Source organism: Lacerta agilis, chromosome 5, assembly GCF_009819535.1.
Source record: "Lacerta agilis isolate rLacAgi1 chromosome 5, rLacAgi1.pri, whole genome shotgun sequence".
NCBI classification, from domain to species: Eukaryota; Metazoa; Chordata; class Lepidosauria; order Squamata; family Lacertidae; genus Lacerta; species Lacerta agilis.
In genome coordinates this window covers 22,735,423-22,755,247 of record NC_046316.1, presented here as the reverse complement: position 1 = coordinate 22,755,247, position 19,825 = coordinate 22,735,423, and the positions used below count along the sequence as shown (strand labels likewise).

The 19,825-nt window shown below is 42.9% G+C and overlaps 1 protein-coding gene across 1 annotated transcript in view; it reads right to left on the bottom strand.

The window, feature by feature from the left end:
• The window catches only part of PHYHIPL (phytanoyl-CoA 2-hydroxylase interacting protein like), a 48,043-nt gene extending 29,288 nt beyond the window's left edge, over window positions 1–18,755 (bottom strand). The window contains 1 exon segment of the mRNA XM_033148844.1: window positions 18,370–18,755. Coding sequence (XP_033004735.1) covers window positions 18,370–18,475 — 106 coding nt within the window. The 5' untranslated portion in view covers window positions 18,476–18,755.
• Between the last annotated feature and the right edge of the window lie 1,070 nt (window positions 18,756–19,825).

Below are 19,825 nucleotides of genomic sequence, written 5' to 3'. Positions count from 1 at the left end.
TGCTGATCAGCTCGCTTGAACGGCCTGCTGATAAACTCATGAGGGAATCCTGGGTTCCTGGGAAAGAGTTTGACAAGCACTGCTTTATAGAGAGATAGAAGCAAACCAGATACTTAGACTGGTCCAGTCAGTCCCTCTCCACAGAGAATCCTGGGAGCTGGAGTTCCGCTGCGAGAGGGGCCTGGGGAATCTCTAACAAAATTCCTAGGAATTTCACCAATTAGGATTACTTCACAGGAAGCCATGTCAGTTCAGCTGGTAAAAATCCAAATGTGAAGTCCACCTGCATTTTAGCATCCCTTCCAAGCTCCTGCATCAACTTACCTGGCTCTAAAGATCTGGCTCTTGCTCCATAAGTGCCGAGTATCAGACTTTGGAAACTGACAAAATGAGAGTGGCTAAAGGATTTGTACTTGCAACCTTCAATCATTGGCACCAACACAGAGTCCTTGTAGCACCAGCAAACGCTCTTTAATTATAGTACCTGTCCTTTGGCAGCAGGGCAATCCACCTCTTTATTACCGCTACACCTACCTGCAAAGTGTTAGACCAACTCTGGATGTATGGTAGATCTATTCATTCATGGGTATTTTGCATTTCAATGAGTATCATATAACAGATCAAGATAAAAAAAAATCTTACAATCATCAAGGTTTTAAATACCCAAGAGACTAAGCATCCTGGGATATGTGGACCCAAAGGAAGGAAGAAAAAAGCATACTGGCCACAAAAGCAGAGGAAGAAATGGGTGAGGTGAAAGGCAAATGCTTTGTGAGCAGTACAAGATGAAGACTACCTCAAAATCTGCACTGCAGATATTCTCTAAGATGCACACAGCATATTTGTTGTCAGATGGTTCCAAGTTCTTCATGCCTGGCAAACTCTTACCGCATAAATCATGTTTCTCGACTCTTTTCAAAAGCAGCATGTCTGCTCCATAAATAACACATTGCTGCTCAGTTTGCCACAGAGACTTGTGTCCCTCAAGATTTAGAGGTCTGAGTTCTTCCCTTTGAAATAATATTTCCTCTGCTTCACAAAAACATAAAATTGCCTGAACTGCCTTTAAGAATCCTGGCTTTCACATATTCTCTTTTTCTTGTGGCACATAAAGAAATATACTGAAGAGGAAACTTGACTGAAGAATATCAAGGACAACCTTGCAGGAAACTCACTCCGATTTATTTGGAAGCAAGTCTAGTTGACTTCGAAAGAAACTTGCTTCCAAACTAGGGCACATGTACACAAACAGAGCAAATTGGATTTGAACTACTTTAACTGTCATGGTTTCCTTGAAGAAACTGTGGAAACTGTATTTTTGTGCCCATAATTTTCAACCAGGAGCCCTGGCCCACTCAGAGGACTACAGTTCCCATGATTTTTTTAAAAAATTCCTTTCTTCTTCTTTTTTATATGAGTCCTAAATACTTTTCTCGTCTAATCTGATTTCAATTACGATAAGCTAATGCCCTGTGCAGAGGCTGAGGAGGTTGCCTGTGATGCTTATAAGGTTTACTGTTTGCTGCTTTTTTCTTGTATTTAATTAGTTAAATGTTGCACAGATTTTAACTGTCTCATTAACAATGTTGTTTTACTGAATTGCTTGCTTTTTTAGCAGCTTCAGGAGGACGGATGATCCTGAGAAGCAGCTTGGAAATTGTTTAAGTCGGTGTGGGGAAGCTGTGGACGTCCAGATATCGCTTGACCACAGCTCCTGATGACTGACCATGCTCTCTGGGGCTGATGGGAGTTGTGAGTCTAACAACATCTGGAGGGTCACAGGTTAGCAACCCCCAGTTTAAATAAATACACTGAAGAGTTAAGTTAAGCCATTTTAGTAAATGTATAAATATATATAAATTTTATATAAATATAAAATATATAATTATACAAATACAGTGGTACCTTGGGTTACAAACTTAATTCGTTCCAGAGGTCCATTCTTAACCGTTCTTAACCTGTGAGGCGTGCTTTCGCTAATGGGGCCTCCAACCGCCGCACGATTCCCTTCTCATCCTGGGGCAAAGTTCTCAACCCGAGGTACTACTTCCGGGTTAGCGGAGTTTGTAACCCGAAGCATTTGTAACCTGAAGCATTTGTAACCCGAGGTACCACTGTACTAGGCTGTCTCTTTCCTGCTTGCTACCCCTCCCACTCTCCACAAATCAACCCCTCTTTCTACTCCATGAAACTTCCAAGTGGGACACTGATATATTCCCCTTCATTTCTCCCAATGCCCCCTCCCTAGTCCTCCGTAGCACAGCAAATGCCTCCTTCAACACCATTGGTTTCCATTTGCTCCTTCCTCAATTCTTCCTCCTCTCCAACTTAATTCACTCTTTGCCAGAGCCCCAAAATTATCTCCCTCACAAACACTTCATTCCCTTCTCCCCAATTCCCCCATTGCTCCAAATGTCAAATTTACTCCCACTCAATTCCACATGCCCCTTCCCTACTTCCTCCTTTCTCGTCCCTGCTGGAACCAGAGAACTAAAACTGCCGCAAACACAGAGTTGCTCCTTGCCCCACACCAAGGCCTTCTCTTAAACTTCCCAAGTCATTTACCATTGACATGAGTCCCCTCCTTTTCCTTCTTGGCCCCTTTTCCTTTTCCCACCCCTACCTTTAGAATCTTGGGAAACAACCAACAAAAACAGTGTGATGACAGACTAGTGCAACTATAGTATAGACAGATGTAGCATCTTTGTGGGCGGACTTATGATCACAGCCTAAGTTGGGTTTAACAGAGCGCTCATAGGATTGCAGAAGCAAGCAGGACATAATTCTGAACAGTTCTTCTATAAAGGTCTGTAAAAAGCTCCTCTTGACTTTGAAGCTGCAAGGAGCTCCTTAAAAGATCTGGAGGTTCAAACTGTAAGTGGTAACGCTCCACTTTTCCTTTGCAGTCAGGATAAGGATGGAGAGTGACAGGGGTGGAGGTGGGGAGCAGACCACAGTATTCCTAGGCAGGAAATGTTATCCTTTTTTGCAGAAACATGCAAGAATTTGTGGACAAGTTTTTTGTGTTTTGGTAGTGAAAAGGAGGGTGAGAAATGAGGATTCATGAATCAATGACAGAAGGAAAGGAAACAAGAAGGAGACAAGACAAGCCTGATCAGGATAGGCTTCTGTCAGATTTGCAGCACAATCCTAGGCATATCTACTCAGGTCCCGGTGAGTTCAATGAGACTTATTCCTAGGTCGGCAGCCTAAAGAAGTTAAGCGTAGTCCAATCTCATTTGCAAGGCCAGATTCTTTGTCTCTGAGCTCTAGCAAGGCAGACTCAATTTCTGCTTCAATACCATTTGGGAGGTGAGGAGAAAAGAATGGAACTAAACTGTAGCAGGGGCAAGAGACACAACTGCCACGCTGGAGTTTTACATCATGAGCAGTTTGGGGGCAACAGTAGTTAACAGTTACCCCCTGTAAGCACACACAAACAAGCCACACCATAAGTCACTTGGGGAAGTATACACTTGGAGCAGTGAAACTTTTGGGGCTCTTGAATCTATGCAAACCCATCTTTAGAATTCCAGTTCTGCAAATACAGACAACACAGTGAATGAATTTATGCACTTGACATAGGTCAAAGGAGTGAAGATAATTGGCACTTTCCCTCATTTTCTAGAATGTTTTCCTAAAATGTAACTGAGAAAAGGGGGGGGGGGAGAGATCTGGTTCTGCTAGGTTATGTACTATCTAGAATATGGCTGGTTACCAAACCTATTACCAAACGTTTGACATACTCCTTTGCTCTATATATATCTTGAGAGAACAGTGGGAGGAAGATGTGCAAGAGCTATCTGCTGACATTTATATGATGAAAAATTACTTCAATTTAAGAAAAATGAAGACTGGAGAAGATCAAGTGAAGTGAAGCTGATATTTAAAAGATGACTACTAGGTGACATTATACCAAGTTTAAAAAAAGCACACACAAAAATGTCCTATATATACACACCACAGCAAGCCTCCTTGTGATAATTGTATCAATAAGGAATTTTGGAAGTCAAGGGACTAAAGCTGGAAATTCTGGGCATAGGACAGAAAAGGGGAACAATCCTGAGCATGAAAAAGAGGGGAAGTACATTGATTTTACTCTGCGTCTTGGCCTTAGCATAATACAGACGGCTACACACAAATATTCACCAAATGGAAGCTGCCTCCATCAGGCAAACAGCTCAAAGTTGAAGCAGAGAGTCTGCCATGCTGCTGCAAAACCACCTATTCATGAATAGTGCCCCCTCCCTGATGACCTGGCAGCAACTGGTTCCAAAGACTCAATGCAGCAGCTAGATATTGCAATGAAACCAAGAATCCTTGGGCATAATCCCTAAATTAGACAGGAGCAACAAGAACCAGTCTACAGTATAGACGAGAGATTCACAGGATGAACAAGTGATCCTCACATTGGATGCAAAGCTTCCTAAGATGATGGCAGAATGCCAGTTTTCTATATAGATGTAGATAATAAGTATTTCTGTGGAGAAATAACAATGTCCGATTGAGTATCTGAATATACAAATGAGTTGCTAGATCAATGGGCATGATCCTAGTAAGCAGCTGCAAAGGACTACCAACTCCTTCGCAGCACCATTGCATTGTGTAAACTGCAAAATTAAGGTGGATGCTCAGCAGATACAGAACTGAAGATTGAGTTTTTCAGTCCATACCTAGAAGAGCAACAACTATTCACCCATTCCAACCTACCTAATAAACACCTCCAAAACAGTGAGCCTGTCTTTAGTTAAACTTAAATCCCATTGAAATGAATGCAATTGAAAGCATGACTATTTCTCCCCTGTTGATTTCAATTGGAGTCAAGTTTACCAACATTTTTTCTGGATTCTAACTAATGTGGATTCTACAGTACAGTAGCCTTTAAAGGCCGGACCATCGAACAAGACTCACCTGGAACAAGTATGTCTAGAGACAAGAAACATTTGTAATCTTGAAAATAACAGATCTTTCCCCCTCGCACCTTTCCAAGTATTGATATACTGTAAATTATGGACAAACATATGTGTGGGCATGGAAGGATTTTTCTGGGCTATCGTTTTTTGCCGATTTGTTTATAAGGCTGTTTTAAAAAGGGAGGGTGTCTGCGAATGGGTCTGAATATAGCTGCTGGAGCAAAAGATCAATGCATCCAACACATAATCCACGCAACATATGCAAAACCACATAGTCCATACTTAGCATTAAAAGGACAGCTACAGAGAAAGACAATGGCATCTATAAAAAGCTTAGCACATTGTTATTTTGGGTTCTGCATTCTCATTTAAGGCTGAATGTGTTGATGCAATATCAAATGAATGCTCAGCCTAGCAGGACTGTATTATCTCTCTGCAGCATAAGTCGCAGTGACTAGATCAAAAAAATTTTTTTGGGGGGGGGGTCTCCAATGACTCCTGTATAAATATGATGTGTCAAAATGCCACATTTTTAAAAAGTGGAGGCCAATTTAGGCATCAGAAATCTACACTTATTTCATAGTGAATTCTGTATTACAAATATAGAAATAAATTGCATTCAGCGTATGAACAGCCAGACTCGGTCAGGACTGCATCCAGCGTCCAAAAATGTCCTGATAATTTAAGAAAACAAGCAGAGGATGCTTTGAGTCCTATGTATACACTGAAGGAATACAGAAGAAGCATAAACAAAAGGAGTCTTGTGGCACCCCATAAAGACCAACAAACTTTAATGTGGCATAAGCGGAGTTGCAGGTACATAAATGAATTGTAGAAAGAAGAAGAAACCACAGGGAAGTGAAATGCAGAAAAATACAGGCAAAAGTAAGCTCCCCACCTTCCGGAAGCACAGGTGATGACATTACTTGGGGTAAAATTCAGCTTCCTGAGAATTTAAGGGCCAAAGCACATGTGATGCCAGAGATTTGTGAATGCATCACCAAGTCTAATCCTGCCCCTAAGCAATGTGAATTAACAGATCCCAATACAGAGCACACAAGGAGAGACAAAATGAAAAAGGTAGGCTGGCTTTGTTTACATGTGCAGTAGAAAGAGGTAGCAATGGTCAGTCCTAAAACTACAAATGGGTGAGGGTCACATTTGAATGCTTAAAACTCTCGCACACTTTGCTGCATGTACAGACCTAGCACAACAAAGAACTGACTGAGCAGGATCCCACCCACCCCATCACAATACGATTGCTCCTCCGGACAAGTTATTTATTGCCCATTCATCCTGATTGGCTTGTCCAAACCTTAGGCAGAAGTTAGATTGTATCTGGTATTTATTGAACATTTGTTCTGATTTTTGCATGTGTGGGAAGGTTATATGTCAACGAGCACCCATCCTGCATTTGTCCCGATTTGCGTGCAGAGTTTTTGCACATCTTCCCATTAATCATTTATCCCATGCTATTTGATGCATTTCCCTGTTACTTTCCAAAGCACAAAAATCTAATATTTTAAAAAGTGGATTTAATAGCACATTTTCCCATGGCAATTGTGGAAACCAAAAGTTCTGGTATGTGCCCGGTACTTGAATCTCTTTCATGAAATACTGACACCCTGAAGGCATTCAAAGAGAGCATCAACAAAGTGGCAGAGCCCCACTTACTATCTGAAGTGGTACATTCCAATCTCTCTCCTGAGGATTTTACCACCTCATTTTACAGCAAGTACAGAACAGAACACATTCAGCAGAAGAGAAGTGAATAACCTTCCTAGTATGACCTGGCAGAGCTTGAAGAGTGCCAGGGAGGCATTGCAGAGTCACAAGGGAAGGGATGGTTCCCGTGGCAGAGGAGCGAGGCAAAAGAAGGGCAAGCCATCATCAGGGAGGGATACTAAAGAAGTCCAGTGAAGAAAGAGGCCATTGTGCACAGTCCCTTCACTGTATCTATAAGCTGTAACTTTGCATCTATCTCCTTGCAACAAGATACACTATTATAGCCCGGTCTGCACTGCGGGGCAGCTGGTTCCAGCTGCTGCAGTGTTTGCTCACACATCTGGATCTGGTCTCCTCCTCCTATTGGCACTCTTGTACTGTATTATAAATCTTTGTTGCTGGGTTCTCATTTGATGGAATTCTCCCGGGTCAACCACACTTTGCAAAAACCATTTGGCCAACCTCTTTCACTCAAGACTGTGATTTTGAACGTATGAGGCAGGTCTACATAAAGAAGCATGATATCCGTGCTCCCCTCACAAATACTTCTCCCACTGTTGATTTTAGCTGGGTCAGGAGGCAGAGGCCCCACAGCACTGCCAGCCTACCTTATCAATACAAGGCTAAAGTACCTGTATGGTTTTTGGAGGCATATCAAGTCTATAAGAAATCAGGGCCAAACTACATGTGGTGCTGAATGTGATTCAACTTAAATCACAAAAGAAAAAAGACAAGTGGAGTCTATGAACAGTCCCAACATCTTCAACAACAGGGTGCAGGAAGAGGCTGCGAAGAGGGCCGACTGCCGTTCCAGGTAGAGCTCCTTCACCATGCCTTGAATCTGTTTATAACAGGGATGGGGAACGTCAGCCCAAGGGGGCAAATGTCATCGTCTCTATCTGCCCCTTGGCACTACGCCTATGCCCCAACCACTCTCCAGCCCTGCTTTGCATCCTTCTTGAGTGCTTTTGCCTGGCTGGAATGCATTATTTGACTCAGATAATGCTTGTTGCTTGCCAGGAGGGAGCAAAGAGGAGGGTGTCCAAGTGTGAAGAAACTAGCTTACTGGACAAACACAAAACTTAGTTTCTCTGCCCACTTTTGCCTCTAGCCCCACACAGCACTGGGATGTGGCCCCCAAAAGGCTGCCTAAAATGGAATGTGGCCCTAATGGTGAAAAGGGTTCCCTTATCCCTCGTTTATACCTTGGTCTGCTTTCCTTTGCTTTTCTTCGGTCACCTCTTTTCGGAAACCCAGTTCTTATTCCAAATTCCACCTGGCCTAGCTTACCTCTTCTCTGCCATACCCTGGTTTCCATGTCCTGCCTGCTGAGGCCTGGTCTAACTATGCCATCCTATCCTGACAGGTGAGCAGCTTTTAAGATTCAACCCTAATTACCGTAGTATGGAAATTTGCTTTTCTTAGGAAAGGCATAGTCCAATTATCAAATAATAACAGAATGTTAAAAGAGAGCATTGAGATTAGACAATGTTCTTCGTCTGAAAAAACACACACAAGAGGACAGAAACATGGAGTGGTGTGTGTGTGTGTGTGTGTGTGTGTGTGTATGGAATATTGTAGCAAGACATAACCTACCCACTACCAATTTGAGGGACAATTGTCAAGGTTCACGAATGTCTTCAGCATATTTTTAAAAAGTCTGATTATGGTTTTCTAAACCACCTATGCAAAACAGTACCTGCATTCAAGCGTGGACAGAGACAAGAACACTTTGTAATAACAATAAAACTAAAATTGATTAATGATTCAGCTACAAACACCACAATAGAAATTGATTCCGTTACCAACAGCACAATGTGTTATAACTAGCTGAAAGAAATATTTTCAAGGTCAGACAAGGGATGTGACAACGCACACATGGCATCAAAGCTTTCGAAGGGAAACTTTGGTTAAGGATCTCTTCTCTCTCTGTTACAAATGAAAACTTTTCACACTACTAACAGGGCATTATATTTGGTTTCATTACTGAAACATAAAATGAAAGATAGAAATCACCACACAGCCAGAATTTGTGAGGGTGGTCATGATGGGATGCGGTCCAGCTGAATAAAATCCAGCTTTGTGTAGCACACAGTTTCATAGGTGGTTATATACATATAGGTAGTTGGTGGACTATAGTCCCCAAATCATTTCTTACCTCTGCTATTAGTACACTAGAAAATCTCAGAGAACCCAATACTGCTCAGTCTTAACCCAAACCCATTTTATCCCCAATATGAACATAAATCAGTAGCTCTGATGTTAGTAATGTACTAGATATGTTTGAAATTAGCCAGGCGCCAGGCGCATTTTGCACCTAGCTATCAGCCACTTGTGACCAAGTGCAGGTGCCTGGGCACCAGGATGGTGCCTGACATTTTGACCATCTGGAGGTGCATGCCTGAGGATACTTGGATCTTGACTGTTTTCACACAGGCAGCATTCATGGGTCATCACAAAGCTCCTGACAGAGCACATCCCATTCACATAGCTGTCAACCTTCCTTTTTCTTGCATTGGGAAACGACCATAGCTGTCAACCCTCCCTGCTGTTTCCCAATGCTATAATAAGGGAATTTCCCGCAAAAAAGGGGGAAAGGTTGACAGCTATGCCCATACACCTTATCAAAAATGCTTAAAATGGAATTGGGTGTCCAAATTTAGCTCATACAAACTTTTCATTACCTAGCTCTACCTTAATCTGCTGGGGCAAACTTCAGTTAAAGTTGCTGATTACTTACTGTATCTATAGCTTACCTCATCCTTCTTCCAAGGAATCCAGAGCAATGCATGTGGGGTTGCTCTGCTTTATGGTAGCAACCCCATGAGGCAAGTTAAGCAGAGAGACAGTGACAAGCCCAGTGCTACCCAGTGAAGGTCCTGACTGTCTGGGGGATGTTAACCAAGGACTTCCTGGCCCTAGAGCAACATGCAATCAATTCCCATTCATTTGAGTTCTCTTTCAGAGATAGTCCCTTCCCATTTGGTAGCAAAAACAGGTAACAAAGCCATAACTGCACACACAAGTTTTTTCCTCTGTTGACACGTACGCAGATTTTGGCTTGACTTCCTCCCCTGCATTGCTACTTCTCCTTAAATAGGTAGCCTAGTGCATCTACCAAAAAAAAGAAAAGAAAAGAAAGACAGGGACAGGGACAGAGAAGTGGACACACAATGCCCTTTTTGAAGCCTATTCTCAAGAAACCTGCAGATGGACATTGATGGCAAAGGGGGCAGAGAAATTAAGAGGAACAAGCGAAGGAGAAGAAAAATTACTCTGGATATGAAAAGCGAAGGCGAATTAATGAGGTAGGAAAAACCCAACAGCTGCGAGATTGTTCAAAGGAATAGAGAGGACATAGCAAGCCAAGACTATTAATGAGGAGAATCAGAAACCAGAAAGGGTGAGTGGCGGCGAACTGCCAAGGTCAGAGAGGCAGGCTACAACAGGAAAGAGTTAAAAACAGACATCTGTTGCACACCAAGACCTTTCCTAGGTACTGCCTTGTTTTGAAAGTAGTGAATAGCTACAGAAAGTGCCACCATGCATAAAGTAACAAAACTCCATAGATTCCATTCTGCAGTTAAGAGTTCCACAAGCCAAGCATATACCATGTTCCTTTCGACCACCCTGAGCCTATGCCAACTGGATTCACTGGTTGTCCCCAAGCTCTCATTTTTAACTGTGGGACAAACATGTGACAAGACTTGGTTAAATTCACAGGCTACTCCATAAATGTGATTTTTTCCCCAGTTAAGATGAGGTGAGTGATAGGCAAAAGACTTGTTGAAATGTGCACAATTGTGGAGAAGGGTTGCAACTCAGTGGTAAAAGTGCCTTCTTTTGTGTGTTAAAGGTCCTAGATTCAATCGCCAACATCTCCAGGTAGGGATGGAAGAAACTCCCGCTTGAAACCCTGGAGAAGTGCTGCTAGTCATTGTAGACAGTGCTGAGTTAGATGATGAGGATGAATAGTAATAGCAGCCTGCTCGTCATTGAATATTTTCAATCCCAGTGTATGGAGCAAAGTAATAAAAATAAACAGAGACAAATCAAAGCATCTGGACCAATGCAGCATCCTAATGATCAACCAAATGAGCACAGCCCTACTCAATGCATATTGTAAGGGTTGTCCAGCACTTGACAACCCCTAATTTTGCTACTGGAAACCATCTGGAAGATGGACCAGACCAGCGTTCAAAATTGGCCAGGAACCAGGTGCGTTTTGCACCTCGCCAACGGCCACTTGTGACCAAGTGAAGATGCCTGGGCGCCAGGATGGCGCCTGACATCTCCACCATCTGGAGGTGCATACCTGGGGATAGTTGGATCTTGACTGTTTTCATACACTAGCCACACATCCTGTACAATTCTGCTAGATTAGAAATGCACAATCAGAATAAATTTCAGGAAACAAAAAGTTGCATTTAAAAATATGGCCTTTGAGCAGCCAGGCATTCCGTTTTGGTGACAGTAACCCTGGTTTAAGGAGCCATTTGGCGCCTAACATATATACCTGAGTTTCTAACACTGGACCACACATGGATGGACGGACCTAAGTTAGGCATAGGCCTGAAGGTTATAAAGCTGAAAAAGGCAGTCTCAAGTAGTACTGGTCTCTCACAGAAACAACAACAAAATAACCCACCTTATGAATAAATTGATCGTAATAAGCAGTTGAAGTCTTACACAGATTGAGGGATTTGTGGTTCTTTTTTTCATACATTTCATCTCAGTAAAATGATTGGTTGCCCTCCTTCCTGCCACAACGTCTTGTTTGTTGTGGGAACACTGGCACATGGGAGTGAACAAAAGACCATGGCAAATTTAAAGGATTCAAGCAGGGACAGGTGTACAGCGAGGTACCCCAGATGCAGGGGATAGATACAAATGCAATTACAAAGGCTTGATTAATGATCCAGACGAGTGAGAACACATACTGCTGAATTCACCAATGATGTTAAATGAGAACTGGTAGTCGCAATGGGCAGATGACTGGGTATTTCATACAAATGAGTGTTTTTATATATTTAAAAAAAATCTACACCTCGCAAAGAGGTAGAAGAATGAATGCTGAACCATTCAGAAATGATCTAACAGAAACACACACAATGGAAAGGCAAGACACAGAAAAAGCTGCCTGTTAGGAAATAGCATGACTTTCACCTCCCATGCTTTCCTTGTGAAACTGTAATGAATTCTTCTTTCATAGCTTGAGTACTCCATTTATAAAGAAAGCTCCGCTGGGAGACTGGGTGCTAAGCAGAGACAGTCCTCAGTGGACTATATTCAAGTGCCTAATGAAGAATACTTCTGGACACAATTTGATGCAACACTGGAGCTGAGAAAGGACATCCTAATGATTACTCTGCTTCCCAGCTAATCGTGGCCTCAGAAGCAGCTGTCAGCATGAAACGCAATAATACAATGTATGTTAAGGCAAACTGGATAAACAGCACAAAGGCATATAATACCATCCATGCCATTAGAAAGCAAACAATAAATGGCTTTTTTTAAAGGAAGGGATACTGCTCAAGGAAGAGCAATAGAAATTGCCTGGGGCAGGAGACATAACTGATGCTCAAGAAAAATTAGAATACACATTATTACATATTACACACACACACACCTGTCTATGTGGTCGGCAGACAATTAGAAACACTTGAAGGATATAAGCAAAATAATTAAGAAGGAGGGTATTAGTAAAGTCAAAGGGAACATGGCATTTTTAGAATGTGACAAGTAGGGACAAAGAAGAATATTCTGAATTACTGTTCTGGAAAGATGTTTCTGCTAAGCTACATGAAGGCATGGGGTGGACCTCTTCCCCTGGAGCTTCACATCTCTTACCTAGGTGCCATTTGTACCCTCTTCACACAGTGCCCAGTTAATGGAATTGGCTTCCCCAAGATCTGACAACAGCCACAAGTTTAGATGGCACTGAAGAGGGAACAGACTTGCCCTCCTTGATTTTGCCTATCTACTGCTATTAGCCATGTAGCTAAATGGAGCCTGCATGTTCAGACACAGTATACCTTCTGACTACCAGGTGGGGAGCAGCATCTGGGGAACTGCTATACCTTCAGGCCCTGCTTGTGGGCTCTCTTGGAAGTATGGGGGAGGGTCACTGCGGGGAAATCCAAATGCTGGACTAGATAAATACACTTTGTTCTGTTGCAGCAGGACTCAAAATAAGCACTGGTTTTCAGAATGAGTTTTAAAGCTGTGCCTATTACAGGAGCTAGACTGGTGTGTGTGTGTGCGTGTAATTCCATATTGTAATCACAACCTTAACAGTGTTCTTTTATTTGCTATGGACATTAAAAATGTTGATGATGCACCAGAAATGTGATCGTGCCATTTCAGGATGTGCCTATTATGAATTTAAATAAAAGATGACACTAGAGTTATTTATGCCTGTGCGATTGGGAGACTGAATGGATTTTGTGCCTTCACGATATGACCAAGTTGCAGTCTGGATCCCCTTTTGCAAAGTGTGTCATGCTATTTATTAATATTAATATTTTAATATCACATTCTCAATTCACATTTTATTTTGCTTAAAGATCATAATATATCTTTCCCCCACCTCCACAATTATTTTACTGTAAGTCAGATCCATGTATTTGAAGACAGACAAACAGGCATCAGCCTATATCCAGGAATATGCATTTCAACATGGCACAACAAACAAAATGTAATAACCAGAGGATATTGAAAATGAATGAATATTTATAGTTTGCATACATCTAAATACCTATAAATTGGGGTTTGGGGTGGTAAAATGGAATGAAAACATTTTAGATTAGACCCACCAAGACAACAAAGAATATCCCAGCAATCTGCTGCCATTGTTAACCTGCGTAAGCAGCAGCAAGAGAAAAATGGCTGGGAATTGCCTTCTCTCTCTCTCTCTCTCTCTCTCTCACCCCATTTCACTGCTTCCCTGTGCGACTATGTTACCAATAAATTGGTTACAAAAGAGAGAAGATATTGTGAGCATACCAACAACAATGTGGAGTGAGAAAAAAAAGATATTGCTTTATTTTCCCATGGGAAAATTTCCATTTCCTAAGTTCGTTGATAACAATGAATGGATGCCAGTTGTAAACACAGTATTAAACAATCTTAGCAGTTACAAAGTGTTTGGCTCCATTTACTAAACACAAGTAAACATGCTACATTAGATTACTAGAAAACCCTCAGGAATGCACTGGACATGTTTCCAATTCGATTCCCTCCCTCCCCCACCCCCGAAAACTCACATCACTGAACACTATGCATCCCATTCCATCATCAAAGTGAATGGGGAACTCCATCTGCACATTCAGTCGCCACAGCAACAAGGGAGCCCAGATTTAGATTTTAAAAGGCTATTGCATTCCCTATTACAACTTACAATTTGCAGAGAGGATCTGCTGAAAATACTCTAGGAGGAGACTTGATTGGATGATCTAGGATTGCTCTTAAATAGCGACCCCAGCTTTATGGAACAACTTGAACAGAGAGGTCAGTTTGAGAAGATACCTGCAGGCCTTTAAGTGCTATTGTAAAATGTTTCTGTTATAATTATCATCAAAGAATGCCGTCTCCCAGGCTGCCCCCCCCCACCCCAAGCTTGTGAGGGTGCTGGAACTACCAAGAGGCCCCTCTCTGCTGCTCTGAAAGGTCTGTAGGGAAGGAGGCCGTCTTTCAGATATTTGAAGCCTCTGTCATTTACACTGGCGTGAGCACTCTAAATGAAGCCTCAACATGAGCTGTGGACCAGCGCAGCTATATTAAAACAGGAGTTTGTATTTTTTTAAAAAAAAAAAAGAAGGTTGAAAGATGTTACAATGTCTATGGGCTGATGTTTCACTGCATCTGTTGGTTGATTTTGGCACTTAATAAATATTTCATTTTTATTTAATTTGATTAATATGGATGTGGACCACCTGAAGAACATTTGGATAGGAAAACAGAGTCCTACTCTATATCTACAGAAAGGGTTTGTGTCTCTCTGGAATAATCACATTTCTTTTCGTCTGGAATGTATAGTATTCTAGATTCTCGGTTTGGCCTTCAGGGTGGCAACACAGTTGGAAAAGTGAGAAATGGAAAATAAATGCATGTCACATCTTAAATGTATTGTTGTTATCAACAGGTAGACTATTTTCTCTCGAACTTCTAATATTAGGATTTTGACATCTCACATTTGCTATGCATCAGGTCTAGAGGGTAACCAAGCAAGCAACTATTCAAATCAAATAAACTTTCAAATGAGACTGTAGAAGAACTGAGCTGTTTTAAATTTATAGAGCTAACATCTCCATTACATAGCAGTAGGTTAAAATACTACTGAATATAATGTTCATTATTTTGTGTGTTCCTTTATCTTTTCACATTCAGATGCACATCATTGCCAGTGGGCATCGTTAAGTGCTTGTCTGATTAGATTCACCTTGAGCAAGTTAAAAGAAAGCCAAACACCTATTTTCTCAACACGAAAACAAAACAGTAACATGGGCCACAATAGTGTACTTGCCGATTTCAGTGAGGTTCGCACACATTAAATGGGCGAAAGTCTACATCCATAAAATGAGAACATTAGTCAGTTTAAACCATCGGTCATCTGGGGAAGAGTTGAACATCCAGTGATTTCAAAGAGACGAGAACTGCAAAGATCATATTTAAGTCTCCCTTACAATTGCTGCTGCGAAATAGCCATTCATTTCAGTGGAGTTTTCACAGGAGCCCTGCCCATGAGCCATCAAAATGCTCATTGTACAGCAACACTGCTTGATAGATTGCACCCCATGATGCTTTAGAAGAGATGCTATGTCGTTTTTTATGGTGTTGCACTTAGAAGCAACTAATTATATGCTGCTCTCCTGGAAAGTTGGGTCCATTTATCCCATTTTGTCTTTCCATGTAGGCATTCTTGAGTCTTAAGTGCCACCTGTTGGAAGCAAAGTATGTTTCAAATGCACTTACCCACATCAGGTTCTGCACACTAGTGGTAAAATTTCAATGCATGAAGCCTGCACACGTTTCTGTCTGCCTGTAATATTTGGAATAATGCCCTACCTCAAAAGGCATTGGGATTAATGAGCCTTGCACTGGTGGAGTTCTTTTTAAGGATCACAGCCATCAGAGTTTAGTATGTATGAGGATTAGCTAGGCATGAAATCTATTGTGGGGAGGAACTGGCACTTCCCCAGTATCTTTTTTTTTTTTTGAGCCAGCTTTTCTTTTTCTTAAAGATCAGGAGGAAACAAAACCACACTAAAAAGTGTAACCCTGCTTCATCGTACACAACAATTAATTAAGGCTATTCTGAATCAATTAGCAGACTGCTACAATTAACTCTGCAAGCTTCACTACACTTTGAGACAAGCAAAAACGGCAGAGAACTATGCGAGCCTTCCATTTACCCCCATCTCAAAATATCTGCTGTTACCAAACACAGCTATGACTAATATATATACCGGTCACGTTTGTGGCTTGTCATGGTTTATCATGAATGAGCAGTGTGCTGATGAATGCCGCCTAATCTCTCTCACTTCACCCCTCCCTCTGACGCAAATAGAAGATACAAACTAGGAAGCCACAATTAAGCTTGGCTTCCTGTGACATCCCAACCCAGGATCCTTGACAAGCCAGAGGTTCATAAGTGAACAACAAACCGTGGTTTGAAACTGAATTAAAACCGACTATGGCTTCTTGGTTTGTTTTCCACCCACTTCAGAGGAACAGCAAAGTGGGAATGGTGCACCAGTGTGCGGCTTGTTCTCAATAAACTACGGTAAGCAAGCAACCCTGGCTTACTGAGATGCACGAATGCACCCACTCACTGTTAAATATTTAGTGGAAATGACATAGTTAAATCAATTTAAGGAAATTGTGCTACTGTATCTATTAAATGAAATGAAATGAAAGCTAGTTTTGCTTTGTTGCTGCCCACACCAACACAGGAACATTTCCCTTAACACGGGTTTTTAATGCCATTTGTACTTGTAACCAAAAATATAATCATTGAAATCTGCATGGCAATTGTGGGGACTCAAGTAGAAATGGAAAAGGCTCCTTAAACTCACACTCCTGAACACAATGTTAAAACTATAACTTGACAAATATTCAGCTTCAGAATGGTTAAGCCTGTTACTAAAAAGGCCCGTTATAACAAAGCTTTTAGGGTATATAGCAAATTTGTTGCGCTACTTTATTTGCAGTCCTGAACCAACTTTACAGTTCTTCAACTGGCACAGATGGGACTACTCAATAATAACTTGCTTGTAGATTGCAGGTGCATACTCCAAAATAATATGTGTAGACAGAATAAATATACAGTTAACATTAAACCACGAAATGTTCAGAGTACTAAAACCTTGTGGTATAGTTCACTGTCATATAAGCCATATTTTTTCTACTTTTAAGCTAGGGGATACTATTTAAAGTAATTTTTATGTTGTTTTGAATTACTAGATGTTGAACAATGCAAGGTAGGCAAATGAATACAAAATTAAATTGTGTTTTGTAAATTAACTCTAGGGTATTACTTTCTGAACACAGGTTATTCTGCTGTTTAGCACAGTGCTTCTTCAACTAAGTGAGACATAATTGTATAGAATTAATATTAAACACACTCCTAATTGCTAGTCTCCAGTGTGGGTACATCAGTATGTAAATTGGTTGTTCCCCGTTCTTTATTACACAGCCTTACAAATGCCTGGGTTTCTGCAGCTCAAACAACCCTTTTGCATTCTGCCTAACAAATTAAGTTTTGTTATTAGTTTTAACCATGCCACTTAGCAGAACATGCATTAACAAGCCAACACTGTCACATTCCCTTGCTTTTAAGATTTTCTCGCTATGTCTACTCCCATATTCCCTCTGTATCAAAATTTGTAACTGCTAGAGTACAGAACAAAGGATTTAACATTAGCACACAAAATCGCTTGCATCAGTCTCGAATTCTGCATTAGATCAGACGAACTTCCGCCACAGTCCAGAAAAGAGGCTGCAACTGTCCATGGTGCTGAAACATACAAACCTCTCCTTTTCTCTTTTCCTTTACCAAACCCCGTACTACAGCCACAAACCCTGGCGTTTTTGTACCCCTCAAGTGGCATTTATATTGAATTACTACATGTGTGTACGCCTGTGCGATTTGACAAGTTTCTTCATTAGTAACATAAATAAGAGAGAGCTAAGAACATACCACCCCCTCACTCCCCACTCTAATAATAATTCAGGACGTCACAATCGGGTTCGTGCCTGGAGTTCGAGATCATGGCTTCGCAAGAAGTGATCATCTCAATCGGACTCGGAGTGGCTGTGCGCGTGAAAATGCATGCCTAAACACGCGTTTCTCAGAGCCGTTTGAATGCAGCTCCTCCTCCTTTCCAATTCTCGAAACAGGCAAGCGCTCTGCAAGGCGTAGAACTATCCCCCCCACCTTATAGAGGGGATTCCTTTAAAAAAAAAAAAAAACTGTTCTTTTGTTCTCAAATGCCAGGGATGGAGAGGGATATTTAAACCTTACCCCGCGCAGGATTGGATTGGGGGGGCGGCGGCTGGAGAGGGTAGATGAGGTGGCAACAAAGAGCCATACGCGCGGGGGGGGGGGTAATTTTGCATTAGCAAGCCCGGTGGGGGTGGGGCGAGGCGGTGGCAGCAAGAGCACGGGCCGCTTTGCGCTGAGATGAGCTCCCCCTACCTACCCAACCAAGCCCCGGTACCTTCCACTCACCGTCCCTATCGCAGAGCTGGATCGCCTCCAAGCTGAGGTTCTTGATGACATCCTCGCAGGGGCTGCTCGGGCTGCTCATATGGTGATCCAGGCGAGGCACCTCCATTGTTTCCCGCGCCCCCCACCCTCCTACTTCTTGCCTTTCGGGTTTATTGCTCTTTTTCCCCCTTCCCTTTTTTCCCCTTTGAAACAGGGGGCTGTCAGGCGTGGGGAGGAAAAGCGAGCGCTGGAAGGAAGGGGGGGCGCGCACGCTTCGCAATCAGCGGCGACGGCAGCAGCTCCTCTCTCCTGGTGCGCCGTCTCCCTCCCTCCCTGTCTGTCTCCGTCTCTCCAGGCTGGCTGCGAAACTGCTGGGTGCAGCAGGGGCGCGCTCGCGCTCGCACACACACTCTCCCTTCCCTCCCCGGGACTGGCTGGCAGGCGGGCGGCGGGCGCGGATTGGAAGGCAGGCGCGCGCGGCGGACGGGGGTGGGGGGGGAGAGAAAGCGAGAGCCGGCTGCCTGTCCCCGCAATGGAGTAGAGAGCAAGGGAGGGTAGGAGGGAGAGACGCCGCTCGCGCTCGGCACGCCTGAGCCTGGTGGAGGAGCGGGGGTGGGGGGTGGGGTAAGCTGGCCCTTTAAAGGGGCCGCGCGCCACTCTTGCTGAGTCAAGGCTGGCGCTTGCACCGACATCATCTCTCTCCCCCACCTCTCCCCACCCCGGTGCATGTAACGCAATGCACTGCGTTGCCTGCAGGCAGCTTTCTCTCTCCCAGTGGAGGTAGGGGGAGCTGCGGCGGCGGCCGTCTGAAGTCTCCCCGTCGATCCTTATGTAATGGGTTTATCAGGGAATTAAAAGCAGCAGCAGCTGCAAATAAGGTTCTAATTCCTCCAATGCGCGAGCACGCAGTTCCCGCCCTTTTCTGCGCCCAAGCAACGCTGCTCTTGGCGGGAAGGGCCGCTTGGCTCCTCCCCCTCAGTTATTTAGGCAAGCCAGTTCCTGAGCGGGGGGGGGGGAGCGGTGGAGGACAATGGGCCGAATTATGTTCCCTAACGCTTGATTAGGGAAAGCGTGCTGCCTTAAATAGCGATGTAGTTGTTCGACATCAGCAATTCGTCCTAGGTTTGGATAGGTATGTTGCTTTGATGTGACTGTAGCATGGCTACGGAATCTATTTTCTTTTGAAACGTATCAAAAATAAAGCCATATGCCGAAATGAAAACAAGACTTGAGACCTTGCAGACAAGGAAAAAATGGCACTGGTGTTTGGAGGAATGATCTGCACACATACCTTTTCTTATTTATAATCCCCAGAGAGTGTTGGTTTGGCCTGGACTTCCTCTGTAGTCTCTCACGGGTCACTTGCCAAGTGTCACCTTCACCTCCTCCCTTTCTGCCACATTTTATACTCGAGGACAAATCACCTGAAGCCAGCTCACATATTACGAACTTCCTAGGGTCCTCTTTTTGTCAGATT